Below are 26726 nucleotides of genomic sequence, written 5' to 3'. Positions count from 1 at the left end.
TACCCCTCTATGCTTAGGGTCCACTCCTATCCCCCTCACTCTTAGCTGGGGATATCTGTTATGGTGTATTTGTTTTATTGCTCATGTATTTGTTTGGAATCCTGTTTTTCTCTTCCAATTTGATTACAGCCTTCCTTAGAGGGCACCTGGCATCTGGGGCAAGAAACACTGAAGAAAATGGCGTCGGCTGATGCTTATATACTCCAGCCACTCTGGCGGAGAGAAATGCGACATCAGCCGACGTCGGACCCAGACTTTGGAATCCGGCTGACCGAGGGCTGCCTGAGGCAGGACAACCCACATGTTATGACTGCAGTTGCATGTCTATCGGACATCTACATTTATGGTAGGTACAAAACTGTACTTTAAAGCTCATGTATGTAACACAAGCGGAAAGCTATAATTTAAACTGGAAGGAGATGAAGAAGAAGCAAGGGGGATATTCTAGAAATAAGGAGAGAGTAGGATTTTGGATGCGGATCCTTGAGAATGGAGATTTTGTTGAAACATGACTGTAGTTAGGGGTACAGAGAATAGGTAAGAGGGGGCTAGAATTTCTGGAGAAGGTTGCCAGTGGAACCAAGGCTTTAGAAAAAAAGAGAAAAGAAGTCGAATAGGAAGAGGCCAAAAAGACATTTGGACTGCAGGCTTTGAGACTGCTTTCCCTATCTGGTATTGATGTCAGGGTGTAGGCAAAGGGAAATAGGGGAATCCTAAGTGAAAGACCTCCTCTGGTCTAGATGTTCTTCGTGTTTCACTGTTGCAGTCATTACATTTGGGTAATCTGCTGGCAGGTTGCCCTCAGTCGGCCTGAATTCCAAAGTCTTGGGTCCTGCATCGGTTGCTGTCTCCTCTTCCATGACGTCAGGTCATCAGAGGTATAAAATAAGCAGCCAATGCCATTTTCTTTAGTCTTTCTTGCCACGCGGTGCCTGAAGCAGAAGCATTTTGCAAGTGTCGGTCGGCCGACTCCCAAAATATTCGAGTTTGAGTTTCAGAACTGAAGTCTTCACTAAAGCCAAGTACCCCATTGGGGAAACTTTTTTCTTGCTCCATACCGATGTCAGAAAAAGTTAATAATTGTATTTCTTGTGGGAAGCAAATACCTCATAAGGATTTCCATTTATACTGTATTCCTTGCCTAGGCCCTGATCACAACGTGCCTGGCTGTCGGTTTTGTGCTAGATTTAACCAACGCACTATTAAGCGTTGGTATATTTTTCCCTCAAAGTATTTTGGAAACAGAACTGCCCAGAAATGTCGTCGGATAGCAATCCGACTACCGGATTACATAAAAAATGCAAAGAAAAGGACAGAGAGAGACAGTCGAGGTCCAAAACCGACGGCGAAGCTTCTCCTAAGCCAGTCGCCGGTTCGCCGGTACTCAGTGAGGTGCTTTCGCATCCCCTGATACCCGCTACTTTCGAGTCGTAGACCCCTACCGACACCCATGTGGAGTCCGGTATGCCGCAAGATACTGAAAGTATTGGACCCACGGATGTATCTCCCTCGAATGGGTCTGGAGCCTCTGAGCAGGCACCGGCTTCTGAGGGAGTATTCAGGCCTCAACATTTTTATATCAAACAGACGACAGCTTCAAAACCAAAGACAAAAGCAACTTCTAAAACTAAAACAAACGACGCATGAGCCACATGCCTAAAAAATTGATTATCAAAATGGCTGAAGACCTTATTACCTTGATCAGGGGTTCCAATCCCCCTCCAGATAAGAGGCCTAGGCAAGACACTGATTATGAATCTTCAGATCAGGTTTCTATTTCTTCTGATTCCTCTTCTGATCAGGAATTATCTATACATCCCTATGAGGATTCTGATGCAGAGGAGTCTATACCATCTGCATCACCTCCTGAGGATTATTCATTTGGAGAAACCTTGCATACTTTGAGGGAGCATTTTCACTGGGAGAGTCAAGATTTCTCAGAATCAAAAAAGAGGCTCAGGGATTTCGTTCTTTTCCCTCAGCACAGGCTTTTAGCCATACCCCCTGTTTTAAACATTGTGGATGATGTGTTTTTTGGAGTCAAGCTTGATCCCTGACTCCTTACCTCCGGCTCCCAGCAAGCTGGATGGATATTACGGGGTCCCTGACTCTCAAAGTTTTATTTAGAAACCCTGCTGCTGATCCTGAAACTATTTCACAGGGTCCAAAGGGAGTTAAGACCTCAACAGCAAAAAATCCTACCCCCTCTGACAGAGATTCAAGGGCACTGGATAGATGGGGAAAAAAGATTTATACATCTGCAACATTGGCAATTAGGGCCTTAAACTGTCAGTTTCATATGCACAAGTATCAACAACATTTTATGGGATTGCTGAAACAGAAAATGATGTTGATTTATGAATGTGCAGAAAATAAAGAATTGCAGGAATTATTGCATGCAGCTGAACAGGTTGGAAAGCATACTTTGCAATGTAGTTTTGATTCCTTAGAGGCTTCCTGCAGGGCCGCAGTTACTGGATCTGTGATTAGTAGGCATGCCTGGCTAAAAGAACAAAATTTGCCTGATCATGTTAAAGCTAAATTACTAGATTCACCTTTACAGCATGATACTCTGTTTGGTATTAAGGCAGAAGAGGTTTTAAAGAAAATGGAAGACAAAGCCAAGTCTATGCAAACTGTAAAAGACTTCTTACAAGTGCAACCACCAAGATTCAGTAGACACTGGCCTACAAAAAATTGGTCCTTTCCTGTGTCAGACAGAGCTCAAAGGGGCAAATCCAGACACCCTAAAGGTTCCAGATACCAGGCACAAGATTCATACAGGTCAAAGCAATGGGGCGCTTCTACCTCCAAATCTGGAGGAGATAAAGCGCAAACCTACAGAAAACAGTCCCAATGACTTCCCTCTGCCTACACCAAGCACTTATCTTTTGGCAGCACCCTTAGGGGGAAAATTAGCACTTTTTGCTCAAAATTGGCAGTTAATAACCCAGGACAAGTGGGTGCTAAACATAGTATCACAGAGATACAGTTTCCATTTCCATACTCTGCCAATGGCAAACGGTTGGCCAGATCTGCAAAAAATCAATGGGTAGAGGCACAGAAACAGGTTATGTCCCTCATGGATATGGGGGCCATTCAGCCAGTACCAGAACAGGAAAAAGGGACAAGGTTTTTACTCAAGACTATTCTTGGTACCCTGAAAGGACAAGGCCTGGTGGCCAGTACTGGATTTATCTATTTTGAACACATGTCTGGACATTCCAAAATTCAAAATGATGACTTTGCAGCAGCTTCTGCCCATGCTGGGCAATAATGCTTGGCTGGTGATATTAGACCTAAAAGAGGCATACCTGCATGTCCCAATAAGGCAATTGTGCAGAAGATACCTCAGATTCAAGGCTGGCTTAATGCATTACCAATTCTCTGCACTGCCCTTTGGCTTATCTACTGCGCCCAGGGTCTTTACAAAGTGCCTGGCACCAGTCATTGCATTTTGCAGACAAAGAAGTATACAAATGTATCCTTACTTGGACGACTGTCTCATTCAGGCAGAGAACAAGGGCATTCCTCTTCGACACCTGGCGTTTGTGAAAGGCTTCTGACATACCTAGGGTACACAATAAACGAAAAGAAATCACAACTGGTACCCTCTCAAAAGATAACATTCCTGGGTGCAAGCTTAAATACAACTGCCCAGATGGCTTACCTCACACCAGACAAGCAAAGGCAACTGACTACTTACTTCAAACTGATGGCAATAAAAACCCAATTATCTGCAAGACAAATTCTGCAGGCTTTGGGCTTCATGGTATTTAGCATCCTACTGATTCCATATGCAAGACTGCATATGAGGAAACTGCAGTGGTACCTAAAAAGCATATGGAATCAACATTGTCACAGTCTGGAAACAATGATTCCTCTCATTCCCTGCCTACAACAGGAGTTTCTATGGTGGGCAAAGGCATGTCACCAACACATGGGACGGGCCTTCACTCTACCCCCTGCCAGCCAAACCTTAACAACAGATGCATCACATTATGCCTGGGGGGCCCACATGGCGGTAGCATGCATTCAGGGCATATGTACCCCAAAGTAAATGCATCTACATATCAACCAGAAGAAGGTGCTAGCTGTTCAAAATGTCCTGACAGCCTTCAAGGACTTCCTTCATCCAGGACAACTACTGATAAAGACAGACAACACCACGGTCATGTGGTATATAAACAAGCAGGGGGGGTACGCACTCATACCCCCTTTGTAGATTAGCCATGGCACTGTGGGACACAGCTTTGACTTACCAAATACATCTTCAAGCTCAATTCATGCCAGGAAAACAAAATACTCTAGCAGACAATTTAAGCAGAAACCTTATGGATCCTCACGAGTGGAAACTAGATCCACAAGTCTTCAGCATGATAACAAAGAAATGGGAGAGCCAGACATAGATCTGTTTGCCTCTTCTCAAAATTATCATGGAAAGTGGACGCCCTATCCTTCAGTTGAAAAAACCTGTCAGTTTACACTTTTCCTCCTCTGCCTCTTCTTCCCCAGGTCCTCCTAAACGTCAGACAAAAGAAACCAAAGATGATACTAATTGCCCTGGGCTGGCCCCGCCAATACTGGTACCCAGTCCTAAGAAACTTGTCTCAATACACATTTTGGACCTTACCTCAAAGACCTCAACTACTGTCCCAGCAAAACAGTCAGATCCTGCACAATCAACTCCAGACACTGAACCTGGCAGCATGACTGATCATGTAGTTATACAGACGACACCTCTCAGTAAAGCTATGATGTATGTCATTTTGGAAGCCAGAAGGCCTAGTACTAGAAAATCTTATGCTGATAAATGGAAGAGATTTTGTGCTTGGAATCAAGCACAAGGAACTGATACAGCAGAACCAAATATTCCTCAGATATTACAATACTTGACTGAGATGCTTGACAAAGGCCTATCTTTCTCATCAATTAAAATCCATGCCTCTGCCATTTCGTCTCATTACAATACAGAGCCATCAATCTTTTCTCATCCTTTACTAAAGCAGTATCTGAGAGGAGACAAAAATTTAAGGCCTCCTAGAAGATCACCAATACCTGCATGGGGACCTCATTTATGTGTTGGAAAAGCTCACCCTGCCTCCATTTGAACCAGCTGCTACTGCTGATATAAAGTTCTTATCATGGAAAACAGCTGTGCTACTAGCATTTACTTCAGCAAGAAGAGTCTCAGAGCTACAGGCCCTCATGGCTGTGGAGCCTTTTATCATATTTCACCCAGACAGGGTATCTCTGAGGACAAATCCAACATTTATGCCTAAAGTGGTTTCCAGTGTGGCTCTTAACCAAACTATTCATCTGCCAACCTTTTATCCAAATCTGCAGAACAAGGGGGAGAGAATTCTGCATTCCTTGGACGTACACAGATAGCTAAGATTCTACTTGAGCAGGACTAAAGCTCTAAGAAAAACTGAGCAATTACTAGTGACATATGCTGCAGGATCAGAAGGAAAGGCAATTTCAAAGCAGACTATTTCAAAGTGGATAAGCCACTGCATTCGTTTCTGCTATTTACACCATGGTAAACCTGTGCCCAAGGGCATTAGGTCTCATTCCACCAGAGCTGCAGCTACTTCAGCAGTCTTTCTCTGTGGAGTACCAACCAAAGACATTCTAGAGGCTGCTACTTGGAGTTCTGTCCACACCTTTACAAAGCATTATCATTTGCCTCTCCACTCCAAGTCCAGGGCAGGCTTTACCACTGCAGTTCTGCAGGGCCTTATAGCCACACCTAATGCTGTTTAGCTCCAGCCTCCCAACCAGCCTCCCAACCATAGCTTTGGGATTCTACCCAAATGTCTGACGTTTAGGAGGACCTGGGGAAGAAGAGGCAGAGGAGGAAAAGTGTTAACTGACAGGTTTTTTCAACTGAACTGGCACCTCACCTAAGTGTCATGTTTAATCATAGCCTCACCTCAGGTTTCGTGCCCACTGAGTGGCGCAGAGCTATAGTTATCCCAATCCACAAGGGGGGATCCACCTTGGATCCCGGAAACTACCGTCCCATCAGTCTGACAAGCCTCATCTGCAAGGCCATGGAGCGTATTATCATGGAACTTATAAACAAAGACATTGGCAACCTTCAAACACTGGACCCCACCCAGTTTGGGTTTGTGAAGGGCCGATCTTGTCTCCTGAACCTGATTGACTTCTTTGAATCAGTCTCCAGAGCCATGGACAAGGGTAAGGTGGTCCACACAGCCTATCTAGACCTTGCCAAGGCCTTTGACACCATCCCCACTCTGGAATCATAGATAAACTTACTAAGTTGGGCATTAATCCCTATGTCACCCAATGGGTTGCTAAATGGCTTACTGATAGAACCCACACTGTAAAAGTAGCCGACTCCAAATCCAGCTCCAGACAAGTGACAAGTGGAGTACCTCAGGGTTCAGTCCTGGGGCAGCTCTTGTTTGGCATCTACTTCTCTGAAGTACAGGTCAACACTAAGGGACTCTGGCTAACAAAGTTTGCAGATGACTGCAAACTGGGAGCCATTATTGAATCCCCAAATGATGTGGATACTCTACAAAAGGGCCTTACAGAAACAGATGCTTGGTGCCAGAGCCATGGGCTCAAGCTCAATGCCAAGAAATGTATTGTTATCCCTTTGGGAAAAACATGTATCCATGAATTACCATATAGGTGGCAGTACACTAAACACAGAAAGTGTGATAAGAGACTTAGGGACACAGGTGGACAGTGGTCTCACCTTCGATAACCACATCGCCACAACAGTCAGGAAATCCTTCTATGTGGCACACCTCATCACGAAGTGCTTTTCATCCAGAAAAAAGGAGGTCATTGTCCCACTGTACTCATCCCTCATTAGACCCATTATAGAATACAATGCCCCATTTGGTATGTACCTCTCAAGACATCTGCAACAACTGGAAAGGCCTCAGAAATACCTCACTAAAAGAATCACAGGCCTAAAGCAGATGCCCTATGCTGACCGCCTTAAAAAACTCCAGCTATACACTGTCGCATATCGTCTACTCAGAGGCGATCTCTGCTTAACATACAAGGCCATGTCAAACCCAGAGCTGTTGGACATGCTACACTTAAAGAAATCTCAATCCCTCAGAGCTACACGCTCCAGGGATCTAAACCTTGTCATAACAATAAACAAAACATGTTGGAGGGATAGGTTCCTGACCCAGAGACTCTGGAATAGATTGCCCATACATGTCAAACAGAGTGCCTCTTTGGACCTCTTCAAGAGGAACCTTGACGATTGGATGGGAGAAAGGAAATTCACCCCAGGGATCACGTCAGTCGCCCTGCTAGACGGGGGTCTAGGAAAGTAAATAATGTGGGAAGAAATATTCAGGGAATTGTTATGGCTAGGCTTGTACAGGCCCTAGGGCTGATAGCCTAGTACTAACCTATGAACCTATGAACCTAATGACTGCAACAGTGAAACACAAAGAACATAGTACAGTTGTGTACACTTACTATAAATGTAGATGTTCGAGTGTATTCACTGTTGCAGTCCATACCCACCCGCCATCCCCCTTTCATTCTGGAGTTTATCTTTCCTTCTCTATCTTCTACAACCTATGTGGTGTATTTGCTTGTAAATGAAGGTAAAGTTTATATTGATGCATGTATATATAGTTTTAATACATATATATTTTTGCTACTTTATTGGGGACACCTGACATTTGGGGCAAGAAAAACTAAAGAAAATGGTGTCGGCTGCTTGTTTTATACCCCTGATGACCTGATGTCATGGAAGAGGAGACAGCAACCGACGCAGGACCCAAGACTTTGGAATTCAGGCCGACTGAGGGCAACCTGCCAGCAGATTACCCAAATGTAATGACTGCAACAGTGAATACACTCGAACATCTACATTTATGGTAAGTGTACACAACTGTACTTTTATAGTTGAATCTAGAATGGAAGCTGCTGTTAAAAAGGGATAATTAGTAGGGTATATAAAGTATTGCACAATAACAATAAGAACCATTCAGAGGAGATTACAGAAGTTTGGGAAGAGAGATTTGAATAAGCAGTTCACAAGGAAACAATGGAAGGACATATGTACAGCTGTCAAATATGCAACAAGGTCTAGAAGATGTAGAATATTTTCTTGAAAGTGTTTGCATAGGTATTTTTATACCCTGAGCAGACTCCAAAGAAGTTTTCCTCAGGTAGATGCCAAATGTTAGCAGTGTGACGGGGAAGAAAAAGGTAGTTGAGAATATATGATGTTCATCGTGTTACACTGCTGCAGTCATTACACTTGGGTTCCCCAGTTGGCCTAAGTTCCAAAGTCTTGGTCCGGCGTCTGTTACTGTCGCCTCCTCCCTGACATCAGTGCGACACGGGTATATAAGATGCAGCCAACGCCATTTTCTTCAGTCTTTCTTGCCGCGTAGTGCCTGAAGCAAAAGTAGTTTGCAAGTGCCGGTCGGCCGTCTCCTCTGAGATTTTCATTCCGAATCTAGAACCGAAGTCTTCTACAAAGCTAAGTACCCCATTGGGGAAACTTTTTCTTGCCTCAGACCGAAGTCAGTAAAAGTTAATAACTGTATTTCTTGTGGTAAGCAAATACCTCATAAGGATTTCCATTCCTATTGTATCCCATGCCTAGGCCCAGACCACGATGTCACTGGTTGTCGGTTTTGTGCTAGGTTTCACAAGTGCACTATTAAACGTCTGTTTGATTTTGCCCGACATTATTTTGGTAGAAAATTCAATTATACCATGCCGTCGGAACTTCCGATGACCAGAATAAACAAAAAGCGCAAAGACAAGGATAGGCATCCGAGGCCTAAAACTGACGACGAAGCCTCTTCTAGGCCAGTCGCCGGTTCTCCAGTTTTCAGCAAGGCGCCTTCGCAGCCTCTGCCAACCGCTTCTGTAGAACCACAGGCCGCCTCTGACTCCCACGTGGAGATGGCTGGGCCTTCGGATGCACAAGTTATTCAGCCTACAGAGACTATCCTTTCAGAGGGATCTGGAGTAGCTGAGCAACCCACAGCTTCAGAGGGTGTCTTCAGACCTACTCAGTTAAGCATTAAACCCTCAGCTAAGTCTAAGCCTCCTTTAAAATCAAAGAAACAAATACAGCATTCTCCAGGACAGGCCTCCATGCCTAAGAAACAAATGTTCAAAATGGCCGAAGACCTAATCACTCTTATCAGGGGGTCCCATCCCCCTCCTGATAAAAAGCCTAGACAGGATGCAGACTATGACTCATCCGATAAGGTGTCCATCTCTTCTGATTCATCCTCAGACCTAGGATACTCTTTACCCCCTTATGAGGATTCTGATGCTGAAGAATCAATTCCATCAGCCTCACCGCCTGAGGACTACTCCTTTGGGGAAACCCTACATACCATGAGGGAGCATTTCCACTGGGAAGGCCAGGATTACTCAGAATCCAAGAAAAGGCTCAGAGACTTCCTTTTACTACCTCAACACAGACCCCTTGCTATTCCGCCAGTGTTGGTATTGTGGATGATGTGTACTGAATCCAGCTTAAATCCTGATTCCTTACCTCCAGCCCCTGTTAAACCTGACAGATACTACAGAGTCCCTGACTCACATAATTTCTGTATGAAAGCTCTGTAGCTGACCCTGAAACTATTTCTCAGGGACCCAAAGGAGTTAAGGCCTCATCAGCCAAGGATCCAGTTCCCTCTGATAGAGATTCCAGAGCATTAGACAGATGAGGAAAGAAAGTATATACCTCTGCAACTTTAGCAATGAGAGCCTTAAATTGCCAGTTTCACATGCTAAAATATCAGCAATTTTTACTGTCTCAGTTAAAACAGAAAATGCTTCCAGAATCAGATCCTCCTAATGTTAAAGAAATGTAGGATTTATTGCATGCAGCTGAACAAGTGGGAAAGCATACTTTGCAATGTGGTTTTGATTCTCTAGTGGCCTCCTGCAGAGCAGCAGTTACAGGCTCTGTCATTAGAAGACGTGCTTGGTTAAAAGAACATATGTTACCAGATCATGTTTAAGCAAATTTATTGGATGCACCTTTGCAGCAGGATGTGTTATTTGGAGTTAAGGCAGAAGAGGTATTAAAGAAAATGGAGGATAAGGCAAAATCTTTGCAAACGGTGAAGGATTTCTTATAGGTTCAGCCTCCTAGATTTAGCAGAAACTGGCCAACTAAGAATTGGTCCTTTCCAATTACAGACAGACCTCAAAGGGGAAGATACAGACGTCCAAGAGGTAGAGGTCACACACAAGGTCCTTATAGGCCTCGACAATGGGTTGCATCAGGCCAGAAAGAAGGGGAAGACAGACCCCAACCATATAAAAAACAGCTCTAATGACTTCCCACTACAGCTGCTAAACAAATCCCTCTTGGCAGCCCCCTTGGGAGGAAAACTGGCACTCTTCTACCACAATTGGCAAATGATCACCAAGGACAAATGGGTTCTCAACATTGTATTTCAAGGTTACAGGTTCCACTTTCACACTCTGCCAAGGTTAAAAGGAATGCCAAATCTGCCACCAAGTCAAAGGGCAGAGGCTCAAAAACAAATTACAGTACTCATGGATATGAGAGCTGTTCAAAAGGTACCATCACAGGAGCAAGGACAAGGATTTTACTCAAGACTCTTTCTGGTACCCAGAAAGGACAAAGCCTGGAGGCCCATTCTGGATCTTTCATCTCTAAACACTTACCTGGATGTTCCAAAATTCAAAATGTTGACATTACAGCAGCTTCTTCCCATGCTGGGCAAGAAAGCTTGGCTTGTGACTTTGGACCTCAAGGAGGCATACCTGCATGCCCCTATCAAACAAAACTGCAGAAGATACCTCAGATTCATAGCTGGTTCAATGCACTACCAATTCTCTGCACTGCCCTTTGGCTTATCTACTGCGCCCAGGGTCTTCACAAAGTGCCTGTCACCAGTAATTGCACTTTGCAGATAGAAAGGAATTCAAATTTATCCATACCTGGACGACTGCCTGATTCAAGCAAAGATAAAGGACAGTCTTCTAAAGCATCTGGCATTTGTAAAAAAGTTATTAAGTTGCCTGGGGTACACAGTAAACGAAAAGAAATCAAAACTAGTGCCCTCACAAGAGGTTATATTCCTGGGTGCCAGCTTGAACACAACTGCCCAGATGGCTTATCTCATGCCAGACATGCAAGGACAACTGACTCAATACTTTCAATTGATGGTAACAAAGATCCAGATCCCTGCAAGAAAAATTCTGCAGCCCTTGGGTTACATGGCATCCTGCATACTACTAATTCCATATGCCAAACTGCATATGAGGGAACTACAATGGTACCTTAAGAATCAAAGTTTGGAAACAGTTATACCACTAATCCCTTGTCTTCAACAGGAGTTTCAGTGGTGGGCTCAAGCTTGTCACCTCAGCAAGGGACAGCCTTTTACACAACCCACAGCCAGGCAAACACTGACAACAGATGCATCGGATTATGCCTGGGGAGCACACATGGCAGGCAAATGTATTCAGGGCACGTGGCCCGCAGAACAAAGGTATCTTCACATCAATCAAAAAGAGATGCCAGCTGTACATAATGCCTTATAGCTTTCAAGGACCTGCTGCATCCAGGACAACTACTACTAAAGACAGACAACACCACAGTTATGTGGTACATAAATAAGCAAGGGGGCACTCACTCCTACCCCCTATGCAGACAAGCCATGATCTTGTGGAACACAGCTATAAACCTTCAAGTTTATCTGCAAGCACAATTCCTGCCAGGAGAGAAAAACACACTGGCAGACGACTTAAGCAGAAACATCATGTATCCCCACGAATGGGAATTGTATCCACAAATATTCAGAATGATAACACAGAAATGGTGGAGCCTGGACATAGATCTGTTTGCATCCCCAATAAACTGCCAGCTACAAAAATTCTGCACAAGGACTTACCATCCACAAGCATGGAAAGTGGATGCCCTCTCATTCAGCTGGGAGAACCCACAAGTATACGCTTTCCCACCACTACCTCTCCTGCCAAAAGTACTCATAAAAGCCAGGCAAGAAGAGCCAAAGATGATCTTGATTGCACCAGACTGGCCACGCCAGCTCTGGTACCCAATTTTAAGGAGCTTAGCACAAGAACCACCCTGGCTTTTGCCTCAAATCCCACATCTGCTGACTCAGCACAACAATCAAATACTACAGAGCCAGCTAAAGACCTTAAACCTAGCTGCATGGAAGATTCCTTAGTCAAGCAAGCAATGCCTCTCTCCAAAGCTGTTATGGATGTCATTCTGGAGGTCAGAAGGCCTAGTACCAGGAAAGCCTACTTGGATAAATGGAAGAGATTCTGTGCCTGGAACCAAGCTCACAGCCTTGACCCTCTTGTCCCAAACATTCCTCAGTTTCTACAATACTTAACTGAGATGCTGGACAAAGGCCTCTCTCCTTCTCATCCATCAAGATCCACGCCTCTGCCATTTCTGCTCATTACAACATGGATCCACCAATTTTCTTTAATCCTCTGTTAAAACAGTACCTCAGAGGGGCTAAAAGCATAAGACCACTCCGTAGAGCCCCTACTCCAACTTGGGACCTCAACTTTGTTTTGGAAAAACTAACTTTACCTCCTTTTGAGCCAGCTAACACAGCAGAATTAAAATGTATCTCTTGGAAATCTGCTCTGCTCCTGGTAGTAACATCAGCACGAAGAGTTTCAGAATTACAGGCACTAATGGCAGTGGAACCTTTCCTCATTTTCCACCAGGACAGGGTGTCTTTAAGAACTAACCTTACGTTTATGCCAAAGATGGTATCCAGTGTGGCTCTAAACCAAACTATTCACCTGCCAACTTTTTATCATAAACCACAGAATAAAGGGGAGAGACTACTGCACTCTTTGGACATTCACATGCAGATGTCCTTCAAGGATGCATCTGCAGTCATAACAAATGGGGTTGTCCTGTCGTCAGGCAGCCCTTCGGTCGGCCGGATTCCTTGGACATTCACATGCAGTTATGCTTCTACTTGGACAAAACCAAAGCTTTCAGAAAATCTGAGCAATTATTGGTAGCATATGCTGCAGGAGCACAGGGAAAAGCCATTTTAAAACAGACCATTTCAAAATGGATAGGACATTGTCTACGTTTATGCTAGACATACCATGGAAAACCTGTACTCTGCAGCATTAGATCTCACTCCACCAGGGCAGCAGCCACTTCAACTGCCTACCTCAGGGGAGTACCTACCAAAGATATTTTGGAAGCAGCAACTTGGAGTTCTGTACATACCTTCACCAAGCATTACCGTCTGCCCCTATACTCTAAATCCAGAGCTGGCTTCGCCACTGCAGTGCTGCAGGGCCTTATAGCCACCCCTAATGCCTCATAGAACCAGCCTCCCTACCTCAGCTTTGGGATTCTACCCAAATGTAATGACTGCAGCAGTGTACCACGATGAACATAGTACAGTTTTGTACCTACCATAAATGTAGATGTTTGAGTGTATACACTGCTGCAGTCCAGGTTACCCTCCCTCCTTCCCCTCTTACTGGCAGGTACGTACCCAAGTCTTCTACCCTTACTACCTATGGGGAGTATTTGCTGGTAGCTGTAAGTTGTTTTTTGCTTTTCTTATGTATGTTTTATTAGCAGTTGGAATTGCCTACCTATATAGAGGCACCTGACATCTGGGGCAAGAAAAACTGAAGAAAATGGCGTCGGCTGCATCTTATATACCCCTGTCGCACTGACGTCAGGGAGGAGGCGACAGCAACCGATGCCGGCCCAAGACTTTGGAATTCAGGCCGACTGGGGAACCGCCTGACGGCAGGATAACCCAAGTGTAATGACTGCAGCAGTGTATACACTCGAACATCTACATTTATGGTAGGTACAAAACTGTACATTTTAGGAGTGCAGTAATTTGGCAGACTTAAGAATTCCCTACTGAGTACTCTGTCAGAAATATTTGGTGAGCAAATGGGTGTAACTAAAGTAATGATTTGTTATGAACTGGGATATAGGATCTGAATTGCCTAGACATGTAAGGCCTTGTTAAGTTTAATTCTGGTGGTTGCCAAAAAGCAATTCATTGAAAATGGAAATCCGAAGTCTAAACCAACTCTATTTGAAGTATTGAGTATTGTAACTGAGATAAAAGAACTGGAAGTGGAATCTTTAGAAAAGGGTATGTGTAAATTACATAGAAAATGGAAGTTGTGAGAGCAGTACAAGTAGAATAATGTTTTGGAGTAGTGAGGGGAATGCAGGAATTAAGCAAGTTATGTATTGTTGGATTGATGATGGCTGTATAAAATAATAAATGTGATGTAATAATGTTTGTAACTGGAAACTTGTTAATATGATTTGTTTTCTTTTATATAAATGTATGTTTGCTTATGTTTCAAATCATAAATCAATAAAGGTGTTAAAAAATACTGTATCCAAGATGGGCATTAATAAAAAAGAAAGTAGAGATTCTGGGATCTGTGACCGAGCTTCAGAGAAAGTGTCTCCTGAAGTTGTCTCCAGGTAAAGTTGCATCTCAGCAATACATTTTCCAAACAGGAGAAATCAGATGTCTTAGTAGCTCTGTCAAATACTTTATATTCTCTAGTCACTTAGTTTGTTAACCAGGTGAGTGGACTGGTACAAGACACTTTAAGGCTACTACCTAGGCCAGAATGCAAAGAGACAGTACAATGGGTTTACAAAGACTTGTCAAACACATACCATAAACAATGATTATACAAAAGATATACAAGGACATATAAACACAATACAGTGTACAACAATGCAGTACAAGACTCTACAGTGTAGTAAGCAATGATATCGTTATATGTATTCTTGCATATATCGTAATTGTAATGCAGAGATGTGCTGCATGGCACTTTGGATTCAAATGTCATAACTCCAGGTAGCGGGTGTTCAATTTTAAGTACAGTATACTGTAATATATTAGGTATGTACAGTTACATAGGTTTTCCAGTTTCATGATCTTTCGCTAGTAATAGGTTAGAAACCCGAAACAAACAATGTCATGGAAACAAGAGATATGTGGGCAGTTTAAGAGCAGAACACTGTTTTAAGAACTGGATAGTTGCATTTGTTAAAATGCCATTTAAATTAGTTGAAAACTTGTTTAATTAATATAAATAGTCCATGGCATACTTAGTGCAGAGTTCAGGTTAATTTAAAAATGATCAGTGTAATGTAATGCATACTACCTCATAGAATGTTTTAAACATATTTTATAAGTAGATGAAATGAGAATGTAGTGTATGGGTATAAAGCTTTACAAGTCCAGCAGTTAGCATAGAGGACTAGAGCTGTGACTTGTTAATAAGCTATTGCTTGTTTTAAGGGTACAGGGTGTGATGTTAGGAAGTAGTGCCATCTGTGCCAGGGAGAGTAGGGCAAGTACATGTGTATATATGCCAGCATAGCTAGCTAGAGTTTTGTAAATCATTTTATGCTATTTGACTATCACACTGATTTGTACAGATGTTTGAGTTAAGATATATTTGTGAAGTTAATTGTGTTAAAAAAGCATCAACAGTAGATCCTGCTTATAAAAAAGAATGTATGCGTGTATATTAGGTTGTATTGTTGTAACTGATCAAATGTGTATGTTTTATTAGAGAACCCTGGAAGGGTGGAAAGTTTGAAACTGTGTTATAGCTGTCATATGCTGCCACAGATCTTAGCAAAGCTCTGTGTGTGTATTGTACCAGAGGTGATGTCATACTCCACCCAGCATCTGGTTTCTTTGGAACTCTTGCAGTAGTAATTTAGAATCTGACAGGAAAGATTTCGGACAGGATGTATATCTCAAACATTCACACAGGCAATGCGTGACATTGTCTGGCTTTTGCTGTAGTAAGACATTCAGCACACATCACCTTGCCTTGCTTTAGTAAGTAGTCAGGGAACAGTAATTCTTTAGTTTGTCAGGGACATTTGGTGAGAATAGTTTAGTATTGTTTCCTGTATCTGTGAGAAACTATCCAACTATATTATTTTTTTATATTTCTGTAGTTGAAACTCTGTATATTGTATTTAGCATTCTCCTATTTTCTTTTTTTATTATTTATCATTAAATATTTTAATACCTTTCATTGAGATTAGTCCTTTAGAAAATACTTTTAACATCTTGAGAGTACTTATGCTTATTTTAGTGACACTGTGGCCCCTCCTGAGAGCCTTGCTGCTTTGGTCACACACTGCCATTTGTATTAGTATTAATTTTACACAGTATAAATGAGTACCCTTTGTAAGAGCCTTAGGGTAGCTGACTGGTGCAGCACGAGTACCTCAGAGTCTGGGCAGAAAGAGGCACAGCTAGTAAATGTCCGCCGTTTTTTTTTCCCCAGGTGTGTGTGTGTGTGTGTGTGTGTGTGTGTGTGTGTGTGTGTGTGTGTGTGTGTGTGTGTGTGTGTGTGTGTGAAACTCAAATATCCAAGTGTGTGTGTCTGTTACTGGGAACAGGGACACAGAGCTCCAAAATGGACAGTGTGGACCTTTGTGTGGGCCTGGAGAGAGAAAGTGAGTCCATCTCCGGGTCTGGAGCATGCTCCTTGTGTGCTGTTATGGAAAATTGTGCTTGGTGCATGGAGCTACATCTCAAAATACTGTGTGAATCCATCTTTGCACTTAGTGACTGGCCCTCACCTGAGTCAGTGATGAGGATTGAGTTTCCTTGATTGATGGCCTGGAGAAGGAATCTTTCCAGCTTTGTTTGCCTACTCTGTGACCTTGACCTAGTCAATTAACTAGACAGTGCTTTGGGGCAATTATGAATTTGGGTAGGCTCCTTAAAGGTCTCCTGGACTGCATGCTTAGTAACCAGTAGAAGCTCAGCTAGCTAAGGTGGGGAAAAGAGGGCAGTTGTTTCAGGCGCAAGGTGTTGGGGGCACTATTGCAGTACAGGCATTCATTTCTGTACCTTCATTTGAGTGCTGCTATGGAAATGAATTCCGATACCTGCTTCTGCAGTCAGGAGTGAAGCCCTTGCTCCCGTGCTTTGTTTGTGGTTTAAAGCTGTAGCAAACAGTTTGCAACAGTTGTTTTAATAAAACTCCTCCTGTTCCTTAGAAGAGAAGCAAGGAGTGCTGGCTTAGAGAACAGACCTTTTATTTTCTCCTCAGCTAAGGTTGAGGGGGGGGGCTAAATTAGCCAGCTATGGCTCTAGTAACCACCTATAAACCTGAATGTGAATGCCTAGTTATAGAATGCTGCTTGTAATTCCTTCAGGTTTTCATTCTGAGCAAACATGTAATGGAAGTTGGTAGAAGAGTGTCTGTGTTTAGTGAGTATAGTGACATTCAGGTGTTACAACAAAGATTTTTTCCAGTAGTTGTGCTTCTGATTCAGGATGAATGATGCAGATTCCATCCTGGCTGTGGAACATTGGATTAATACTAGATTCCTGCATAGATGTCAGAGCTGAGTTGAGGGAACCTGTTAGAGCTCTCTGTGCAAGTTCTGTGGAGCAGGAGAAGGTACGAGGGCATGCCCTGCAGTGTCTTGCAGGAAGTAGTGCAGTACAGGTTTCTAGGCTGCTGCTGCATGCCATCCAGCCCATGTATTTGACAAGTGAAGGTTTTGTCCAGATTCTTGATAAATAGGATAAATTCATGGCAGGAGGTAGGGCTCCACCAATGTTGTCTTTACTCCCTTCCTGATCATGTTTTTATGAACAGGAAATTAAGGTGCAGCCAAAGTCAGAGTATGTCTGGTTTGGTGATTCGAGGGTTGCTTCACTGCTGCAAGCAAGCAACAGCAGATTTCTCAGCCTCAAGCGAGTGTGGCCTTTAGTATGCACTAACTTAGTTTGCTGCTGTGCCACCTTCAAAAGAGTAGAGTTTATGGTCTAATAAGTCATACCTCTCAACTGTACATATTTTGGCAGAATGTCCAGATTTTTACCTCATATTTTTGGTCCATTTTTCATAAAATTGTGGTTTTGTAGTAAATTATTGGCAAATCTTTAAAGATTAAAGTTAGAAAATGATGACATAGCGTTTGAGTTTCAGACTTGATTCCCTTCTGAAAATTTATGCTAATGCAAAACTTGTTATTCTATCAATTTTTTTAAGTTCGTAAGAGCAATATTTAAAAATTGTCCCTATTTTGGGGTCTTTGTCCCACTTTTATTCATGGCTTTGTCCAGATATTTTGCTCTAAGAGGTTGAGAGTTACGGTCTAAGTCCAGTCCTGGAAAAGAATGCTTCTCTGTTTACAACTGTGTGGGAGGAGAGCAACAGTCTGAAGTAGGCTTGTTATCTTGGGATCTTTTTCACAGGGCATAAGATGGAATCAGGATACAAATGAGCACATGGGTGTAGTGATGACAGTACTGCAGATGTACTGGAGTGAGGTTTTTGATACACAAACCAAGTCATAGAGTAAAGCTGTCAGCTTTCAGTTTGAGTCCCCATCCACACCTCTTCACGTGTGTTTTGGTAAAGGACTATAAGGATGAAATTGCAGATTATGTGGTAGAAATGGTGTTCATTCACAGAGTATCTGCACTCACTGTCTTTTGTTAGAGCAAGGAGCTTGTAAGTCTGGGAGGATCTCTTACAGGCTCCTACAGGAGTCATTACTCTTTTGAGTTGTGATTAAGTTAGTTGATTTGCTTTGGGCACTGAGTAAGGATGTTGTTCCATGGGCATCTCCCATGTGAGATATACCTGGCAGAGCTTACTTTGAGGAGACCCTGAGACAGAACCAGGGCATGTAGGAGATACTTTCTGTGTTACCTTGTCTGGGAATCTCACAAGATGACATGGAGTCTGTTGCTAGATTTGAAGGGCTTGATGTCACTTTGTCCTTCACAAGAACAATCTCTCTAGAAAAATTGAAGCATGGATGTAGTTCATTTGTTTCACAAAACTTGAGAGTTGCCTCCTTGTTGACTGATGTGTGTGGTTTCAGCTGCAAGTCAGATTCAAGTCACTGTTCTTCCCTGCATGGGTATGCTTATATGGTTAACTGCAGTATCTGTGATCTCATTTGATAAATATACAGCATAGGTTAATAACGATGAATAAAAATGTAAGTTTGCAAACAATTGAAATGAAGCACCTTAATTAGAAGAAATTAATATGTGTATAGAGATGGATAAGATGTGAAGTCCTTATTTTCACGTTTTAATTATTTATGTAGATCAGATCATTTTTAAAGATCACAAGTGGTACTTCAGATTAATTTCATTATGCGGTTATTGTCTAAAACCTTATTTTTTTTAAATGAAAGCATTTAATGAAACATGGAATTCCTTCTGAAGGTTTTGAAGTCCTTGGAATGTCTTACAACAGCAAAGTGTTTTTTGAGCAGATGCTTTGACTAAATTCCGAATGTTTGGAAATCCTTTGGCTGTGAGTTATGGATTGCAGTGTTTTCAGTGCAACAGCTGCTTGACTGGCTTATGAACTGACAGGTTGCTTCAGACTGTAGTGCTGTTGTTTGGAGCAAGTCAGGCGTTTCTTCTTCTGGGACCATGATATTTTCCTTCCTTCTGCTTGGTCTAAGTGTCAGACACCCAGTCCTTGAACTGTATCATGCAACTTAATATGTGCATTTAACAAAAATTGAAGTGGGTTAGTAGGTTACAGTCATGTTTTATGTACTAGAATAGGTAAACATTCCATGGCACTATGTAATGCAGATGTAATTTAAGTAACTGCAAAATGCACAGTCGCATAGATATTTTGTTCTGGTTGTAGTGCTTGCCTTTTCACACTTTTGTGACAGGTTTAGTTAATACCATGTTTCTGCTAGTTCTATTTTAGACTCCTCTTTAACTTGGCTGTTGCTACTGCAGTTGAATGTTGCAGCATTTTTAAAATTACTGTGGGTGGCAAGATGGGATAAACTTGCAATTGAAATTGGGGAGAGGGTGCAGCTATTGGGGAGATCAATAGAGCTTGTAGTCTTTTTTTCCCTTGCATTCTTAACTTTTATATATAGAATGTTACAGGTAAACTGTTATGACTGGGATTTTTTTGTAGATGGCTTACTTGCTCGTGTTTTGCTTTTGTGATGTTGCCTCCTACTGGCTACCCAAAAGATGGCATGCTGCAGGTAAAATTGCAGGCTGCAGGGAAAGGAGCTGTTGCTTGTATAGTGAGCCAGTATAATAGACAGTTAAGTGGATACATCCAAAGGTGATTAGTGTACATAAAAGACAAACAATATCAACAATTCTCCGTTATGGTGAGTACCTCGCTCAGTTTTACTTTTTAAATGTGAAGTGTGTGTACACATTGTATTCAGATTTCACATGTTTTTGCTTTCCTGTGCTTCTTGTGACTTGACATGCTGCTTATGTTTCTTTCACCTTTTGTTGCCCCACTCCCTCACTTGTGTACTTTTGCTGCTTCCAGTGTCTGTTGCTCCACCCCCTCCCCCAATGCCTCAGCTGACTCCACAGATCCCTCTCACAGGCTTCGTGGCCAGGGTGCAAGAAAACAGTAAGTTTGTGCTGTACATACTAGGCTTTGCTAAGTTGCATGTAAGACTGTGCAGTGTTGTCATTTTTTATTTTGTGATACTTGAGTTTGTGGTATTGATATGTTGTTGGATATGGCTTTATGCTGCTTCACTTACTAGCAGATGCATGACTTGTTTGTTAACACCTTTTTTTTTTTATTTTGTTTTAATTGACATTGTACATGCCTGGTACATTACACAGTAAATGTGTTACCTCTCAGGAATTGCCATTGCTTGTCAGTGTTCTCTGTTTCATTACTGTAATTGTAAACTTTCATTTTGACAGTTCATTGTTCATAAGCAAATCTTGTATTCTTGAAGTTTTAGCAGCAGAGTGTATTTCTAGATACAGATAATGTGGGTCGAGAATGGAGTGAAATGAAACAAGTAGATATTTTTGTATTAAAAATTCTCCCATTCAGGTGATTACACTGTTTGTGTTAAATCTAGTAATTCATGAAATGCAGCAATATTTAAAGCACTGCTGACTATATCATATTTCCTTGAGTTAATGAAAGTGCCACTTGTAAATGATGAGTTTAACTAATGACTTTGATAGACTTGGCATACATGTACTTTGAACAGAGAAATGAAATACCTTTTTGTCCACCAGTCTTAAAAGGGCATTAATCTTTTTTCCTTAGATTGCTAGTGGGATATATAGACATCAGAAGGAACCATCTAGTCTTTTAGATTTGGAATAATTTATGATCAGCAATGCTTATGCTATGGTGTGGGCGATGTCTTGCCACACACTAGCTGGTGGTATGTAGTACACATGTGGACACTTTGTACTCTCATTTTCCAACCGTTTAAAAGCTACTTGCTTTTACTACAAACCTGGGAGCCCCTGAATTTGTTTCTCTGTCCTATGAATTAGTTTCTGGTTATTTCATATGATCACAATTCAACTGATTGCACTGTTGTTGTTGTCTTTTGGCTTTTCCCGGTTAGGGGTCGCCACAGCGGAACTCCGGTCCGCTAATGATTGGCAGTAGATTTTCACGAACTACGAGGTGCCAGCTCGACGTTCAACCTTCAACAAAGGCATGCCCATTTACGCATGTCTTTCGAATGCCCACCCAACCGCGGGGAGGACATGCAGACTCAGAAGGCACTCCCCGCACTCCAGCCGAGAATCGAACGGGAGAACCTCTTGCTGTGAGGCAACAACGCTACCACTGCACCACAGCGGAATATATTATAAACTGGCTGCATATTGATCATGATCACCATCACAGATGTTTGTCACCGTATTTCTTACTATTGGACAAGGACTTAAAATTCAGTCCTCTTTTGACCAGAATTCCAGTCTAGTCATCCCCTCCTTCTTATGAAATGCAGAATGCTTGGATTCACACCAAAGACACTTTCCAAATCAGTTAACATTGCTTGAATTAGGGTAGAAATGCTGTTGAAGCCTTCATTTGTTCCAGTTTCCAAAGCAGTTTAATCTGCAGCGAGTCCAGTGGGAGTTCTGTCCCAACAATGTAGATGATAGTCAAGTATATTTTAGTTTGAAATGTATTTTCCCACTGTTACAGCAATGTTTACTCAGACTTGCACTATTTTATCAACTATTTCATTTAATATAGATAGACAATGTGATTATGGAAGAATGGTTCTTTCCTTCAGCAAGTGTCTGTTTTGTAGTAGAGTGGACCATAATGGGGCATTTGCAGTGATTTTTTTCAAAGTCATTGCTTTTCCAACAGAATGCATCTCTGAATGCATCCATACAAACACCTGTTAAATGATGTGATACTGCTTCTGTTTCCCTTATGTGTCTGTTTACCAGATTTCACCTTTTCCAAGCATATTTTAAAACTGAAATCTCCCATTCTAGTTTTTATTAAGTTGGGTTAGCCTGAGGTAAGTGATAGTGTTTTTGACAGCTCAAAGACAGCAAAACAGAAAAATAAACTTAATGTTATATTGCAGCTTAATATACGTTTCTGACAGTTGAGAAAGAGAGCAAAACTAAATTGCAGCTTGAGACTAAAACAGTCTGTGAAGTCAGGCAAGTTTTCTCTTCCCTAGGGTGGTGTTCAGAGGTGCGCCTTTTTGAAAGACCATGAACAACCTCTGAATTCTAAACAGATTGTTTTAAATCAGTATTCAGAAGTTATGACTTCTCTGCATTCTGGTCTGTGGATATCTGGTGTCTATCTTCTTTCTTTACTACATTAAAGGAATAATAGTCAGCCTAATACTTTTGGACTTTGACTTCAAGTTCTGATGCTTTTTTTTCCCCCCTTGATTTTCTGTAGCACAAAAATATTTTTTCCAGTAGTTTAAACTGTTATTACCCCTCCTAGTTTTCCTGTTCACCATAGTTTCATTTATTCTATTTCTGCAAGATAATATATTTATGAAAGCAGGAAACTGATACAGTTCTAGCCAGAACCCCTTGCTCTATCAGGAACCTCCTTAATGGCGTCCTACTTTGGGTATTGCTTTTCTGCAAGTGGGAATTTGTCATTACTAAACAAAATCATGTATTTGGGGATGTCCATTTGCATTGCAGAGCCATGCTGTAATTTAATATTTCAGATGTAGGCTTATCCCTAGAACTAACCTGTTCTCTTGTAGGTCATGCAGACTACATCTTGTTTCTTCTTCCATCAGTTTGCATCTACATTTACATACATAAGCATCTTAGTGAGTGTCTAGCCAGAAAACTATCTGTTGTGACTTGCAGTAGTATTTACCTGTACTGCAGTTCCTTGGTAAAAACATGATATTGCTGACTGCTGCACGTGACATAGGTTAAACCTGGCTGCTTGATTCAAGAAGAGGGAAGAGTTGCTATCCCATTTTGTAGATATGACAGTGTTTAAAAGCTTTTCACTTGGTTACGGGTGGGTAGATCCTATTCACAGCCTTGCATGTTTTGGTGCATTTCACCAGGATAAGTTTGTTGGCCATTCTTCCCTCTCAGAGCCTTCAGCCAAGGGCCGACCCCCATATTGTCTCAGCCTAGGGCCTAGTAAGGAAGACATACTTTGTCAGCAATCCTGGCAGGTGCATCCTGAAATTTTGGTGACACCTTCTCGCTGGATGGTCAGCTGCAACTTTTTTCCAGGCAGCCTAACCCCAAAGGTCAAGCTCACAAGTCATCTGCTCACAGAATGTGGGGCAGTCTTACTGAGTGTGGCTCAAGTCTCAGGTCTACATAGGCTGGTATGGCCAATTGAAGAGAGTCCACCTCATCAGCATTCTGCTTTTGGTCAGAGTGCAATCTTGCACTTGTTCCCACCCCCTCCCAAGTGCCTTGTGCATGTATGTCAGGAAGTCATTCTCTTGTGAATTGATGGCTATTGGCAACAAATATTCTGGTTCTCCCATGCCTGCAGGGTCCTTTGAGGGTTTGGAAAATCTCAAGGCCATTGTTCTGTGACAGACAAAGGTACAGAGTCCACCCCCATCCATACGTATCCTGGATGACTCCTCCTTTTGTAAAGACCCTTAAGTTGATGATCAGTTTTAGATTTGCCTTGTCCCCCCATTCTCAAAAATGCCACTTCATTTATCTCCTTTACAATATGCAGTACTTCTGTTACAGTTAGTTTAGATTTAGATTTCTATTTTCTAGTATTGCTTTTTTGGCAGATGATAACATTAAACTTAGTAAAGCGAATGTCTGGCTAATGCATCTTGTATTCCAGCTGAAGGAAATCATTTCCTTAGTTATATTCATTTGCAACTTCAGTAGTTCTGACAAAGTTCTCTGTAGGGAACTTTTAAAAATCTGCTAACTTGTTATATTTCCAAAACCATGTTCCCAGTTAACTTGCTCTTTCCCGTCACACCTCCAGCATTTGCCATTAAAACTGTTATTTGGGTAAAATTCAATTACTGGCTAGTAAGTGCACTGCCTGGATGCCAGCAAAGAAGAAATTTGGAGAATCTGAAAGAAAATCAACCAGAGAAAGGTAGAAAGGTGAAGAAAAAAACACTGACTGGATGTTAAGCAAAAAGCAGCTCAAGGTTCAGTTTTGGTTCAAGAGATGTCTTCCAGTATGTTAGAGGAAAAATAAATCAAATGTACTTATCAGTGATTAAAATAAATGTAATATTGAAGGAATATACCAACTCAAATAAAAGGCTGGAAAAATAGAAAAAGCTTTAGCTGTTCAGGTGAACTGATAAAACTGAAAAAAATCAGAGGTTGAAATGAAGGAAAGGCTAGCTAAGTATGAGGCTTCTCAAAAAGAACTGTTTCAAAAATAGTATAGTTAGAAGACAGAAAATGCAGAGAAAACTGAAGATTTTCTGGTGAACCAGGAAACCGGAAGGAGCAGACAGTATTAATTTTATGGAAGCCCAAATAAGCAACTGGACTGGTTTTCCAAGCAGGATTTTTTTAATTGATAGGACACTTTGAGTTTATGCTCCAAGTCTGGCAACCAAGACCTGTATTATTAAAGGTGCAGGCATACCAGCAGAAAGATTTGATCCTGACAAAAACATGGCAGAAAAGAAAAGTATTAAAAATTAGAGACCACAGAATGTTTGTAGAAAATGATTATTCACTGTACACGAGGCAGAAAAAAACAAAATTTATCCCAGCAATCAGGGAATGTTGAAAAGCAGGTGTGAGAATAAAGCTGCTGTATCCAGCTGTCTTCAAAGTTTTTTTCCCCTGCAGGATCAGGCATTTTTTAGGACATACCGAGGAGGAAATAAAGTTTACCAACTAAATGTGAGTAAGCAGAAGAGGACTCTGCTTCTCATTCTTCTGACAATAAATCTCATGGAGAAACTTTGCCTGTGAAACCTTTTCCAGTGTCCCAAAGGACTCTGCTTGAGAGAGAGAAAAACACGCAGGAATTAACTAAAAGAATCAAGAATACCACAGACATGGACCAGAGTTTAGTGTAGGGAGACGGAGATGATCAGGACATAGTCCAGCAAAGCTGAAATTAGTGAATAAATGTGAGATTATAAAGGGTCAATCACATTTGTGAACTATGGCTTTGCAAATAAAAGTGGCTGAAAAAAGATAGAACTGTTGTTTACTTTGTTAAACTAGAGTGGAGTATAAAGCTTATACCCAACATTATGACTTTAATGTTTAAAATGTCACTAAAGGAAAAAAGTAACTCTAAGTAAAACCTTTTTTGTTCTTACTGCTTGTTGTATTGTCGAGTAGTTTTGTATAGTGTGAAGTCAGGTGTATTTTAATGTGGAGGTGTCTTTTCAGTGATTGTTTTATGTGTTAAAGATATTAAGAGTAACCAAGTACCTTTTTAGTTGTAAGAAATGTAGGTTTTACATTACAAGAGAAGAAAAACTGAACAGAAGCAAGTTTAAGTTAAAATAATGCTTTGTTCTTGGGTTGCTGGGATGGAGGTGGGGTGTAAAAGTGTACTGATTATCGTCTTAGTTCTATATATACTATAATTTCACTTGTTCTTAAGAGTCAAGATTAATGTCCTTGGCTTAAGCTGTAAACAAGTTTCTGTTAGCAAGTAGGCTTGGAAAATAAGATGATGATGAAAACCATGAAAAATGCTTTGCTTCTTGCATCTGCAAAGATATTACCCTTTTACCACTTGCAGATGTTCTCTGTGTGAGACAGGAAGTCTGCAGCTGGTGGCAATTGGCTTTGGGAATTCTTTACATTCTGCTCTAAGGGAAATTTACAAAGATTCTTTCATGCATCTGCAACTTGTTAGCTGTTTTGTTTTCTCATTGCTGATCAATTTTACAAGGAGACAAGCTGTCTGCAGATGCAGGCAAATAATCTTGAGAGTTCTGAGAATTCTTTGCTGAGGGAAATGCAAAATGTAAAGCTGTAATGATGAGCAGTTCAATGAAGAATAAAGTTTGAAATTATGGGATGTGAATAAGAGAGTAACCTCCTCAGCAGCCTTATTACTTTAATGCATTTGATAGAACAGTGCACAATTTAGCTTTTATGAAAGGTAGCCAGTGCACTTTTTGTAGGGCTAAAAGTTAATGTTTTCTGAACAGATACAAGATAATTTTAGATCTGAGATTAAACTAGAGATAAGAATAGACTGCAGTTGGTTTAAGTGGGAGCGCAGACTGTAATATGGACTTTGACATGGGTAACCTTAATTTTAGATTAGTTATTCCTGTGGTTGCAGCTGTTGCTTTGGGGAAATTATTCCTATCTGGAAGATTAAACTTTGTTGAAAATGTACAGAATTTTGTGTGTTCTAAGTTAATGGGGATGTTTTGAAATGTATTTTGCTTTTGTTTGAGGGTTTTGATTAAACCAAAAAGCTTTGAGAAATGT

General features: G+C 41.5%; 1 protein-coding gene across 1 annotated transcript in view; it reads left to right on the top strand.

The window, feature by feature from the left end:
• ABI1 (abl interactor 1) overlaps nucleotides 1-26726 on the top strand; it is a gene marked incomplete at its 3' end in the record, with an annotated part of 1176232 nt that overhangs the window by 1052136 nt on the left and 97370 nt on the right. The window contains 1 exon segment of the mRNA XM_044064550.1: nucleotides 20353-20439. Coding sequence (XP_043920485.1) covers nucleotides 20353-20439 — 87 coding nt within the window.

This window comes from Protopterus annectens, chromosome 3.part0 (genome assembly GCF_019279795.1).
Source record: "Protopterus annectens isolate FY-2018-M chromosome 3.part0, PAN1.0, whole genome shotgun sequence".
NCBI classification, from domain to species: domain Eukaryota; kingdom Metazoa; phylum Chordata; order Ceratodontiformes; family Protopteridae; genus Protopterus; species Protopterus annectens.
This window is presented reverse-complemented; position numbering and strand designations above follow the sequence as displayed.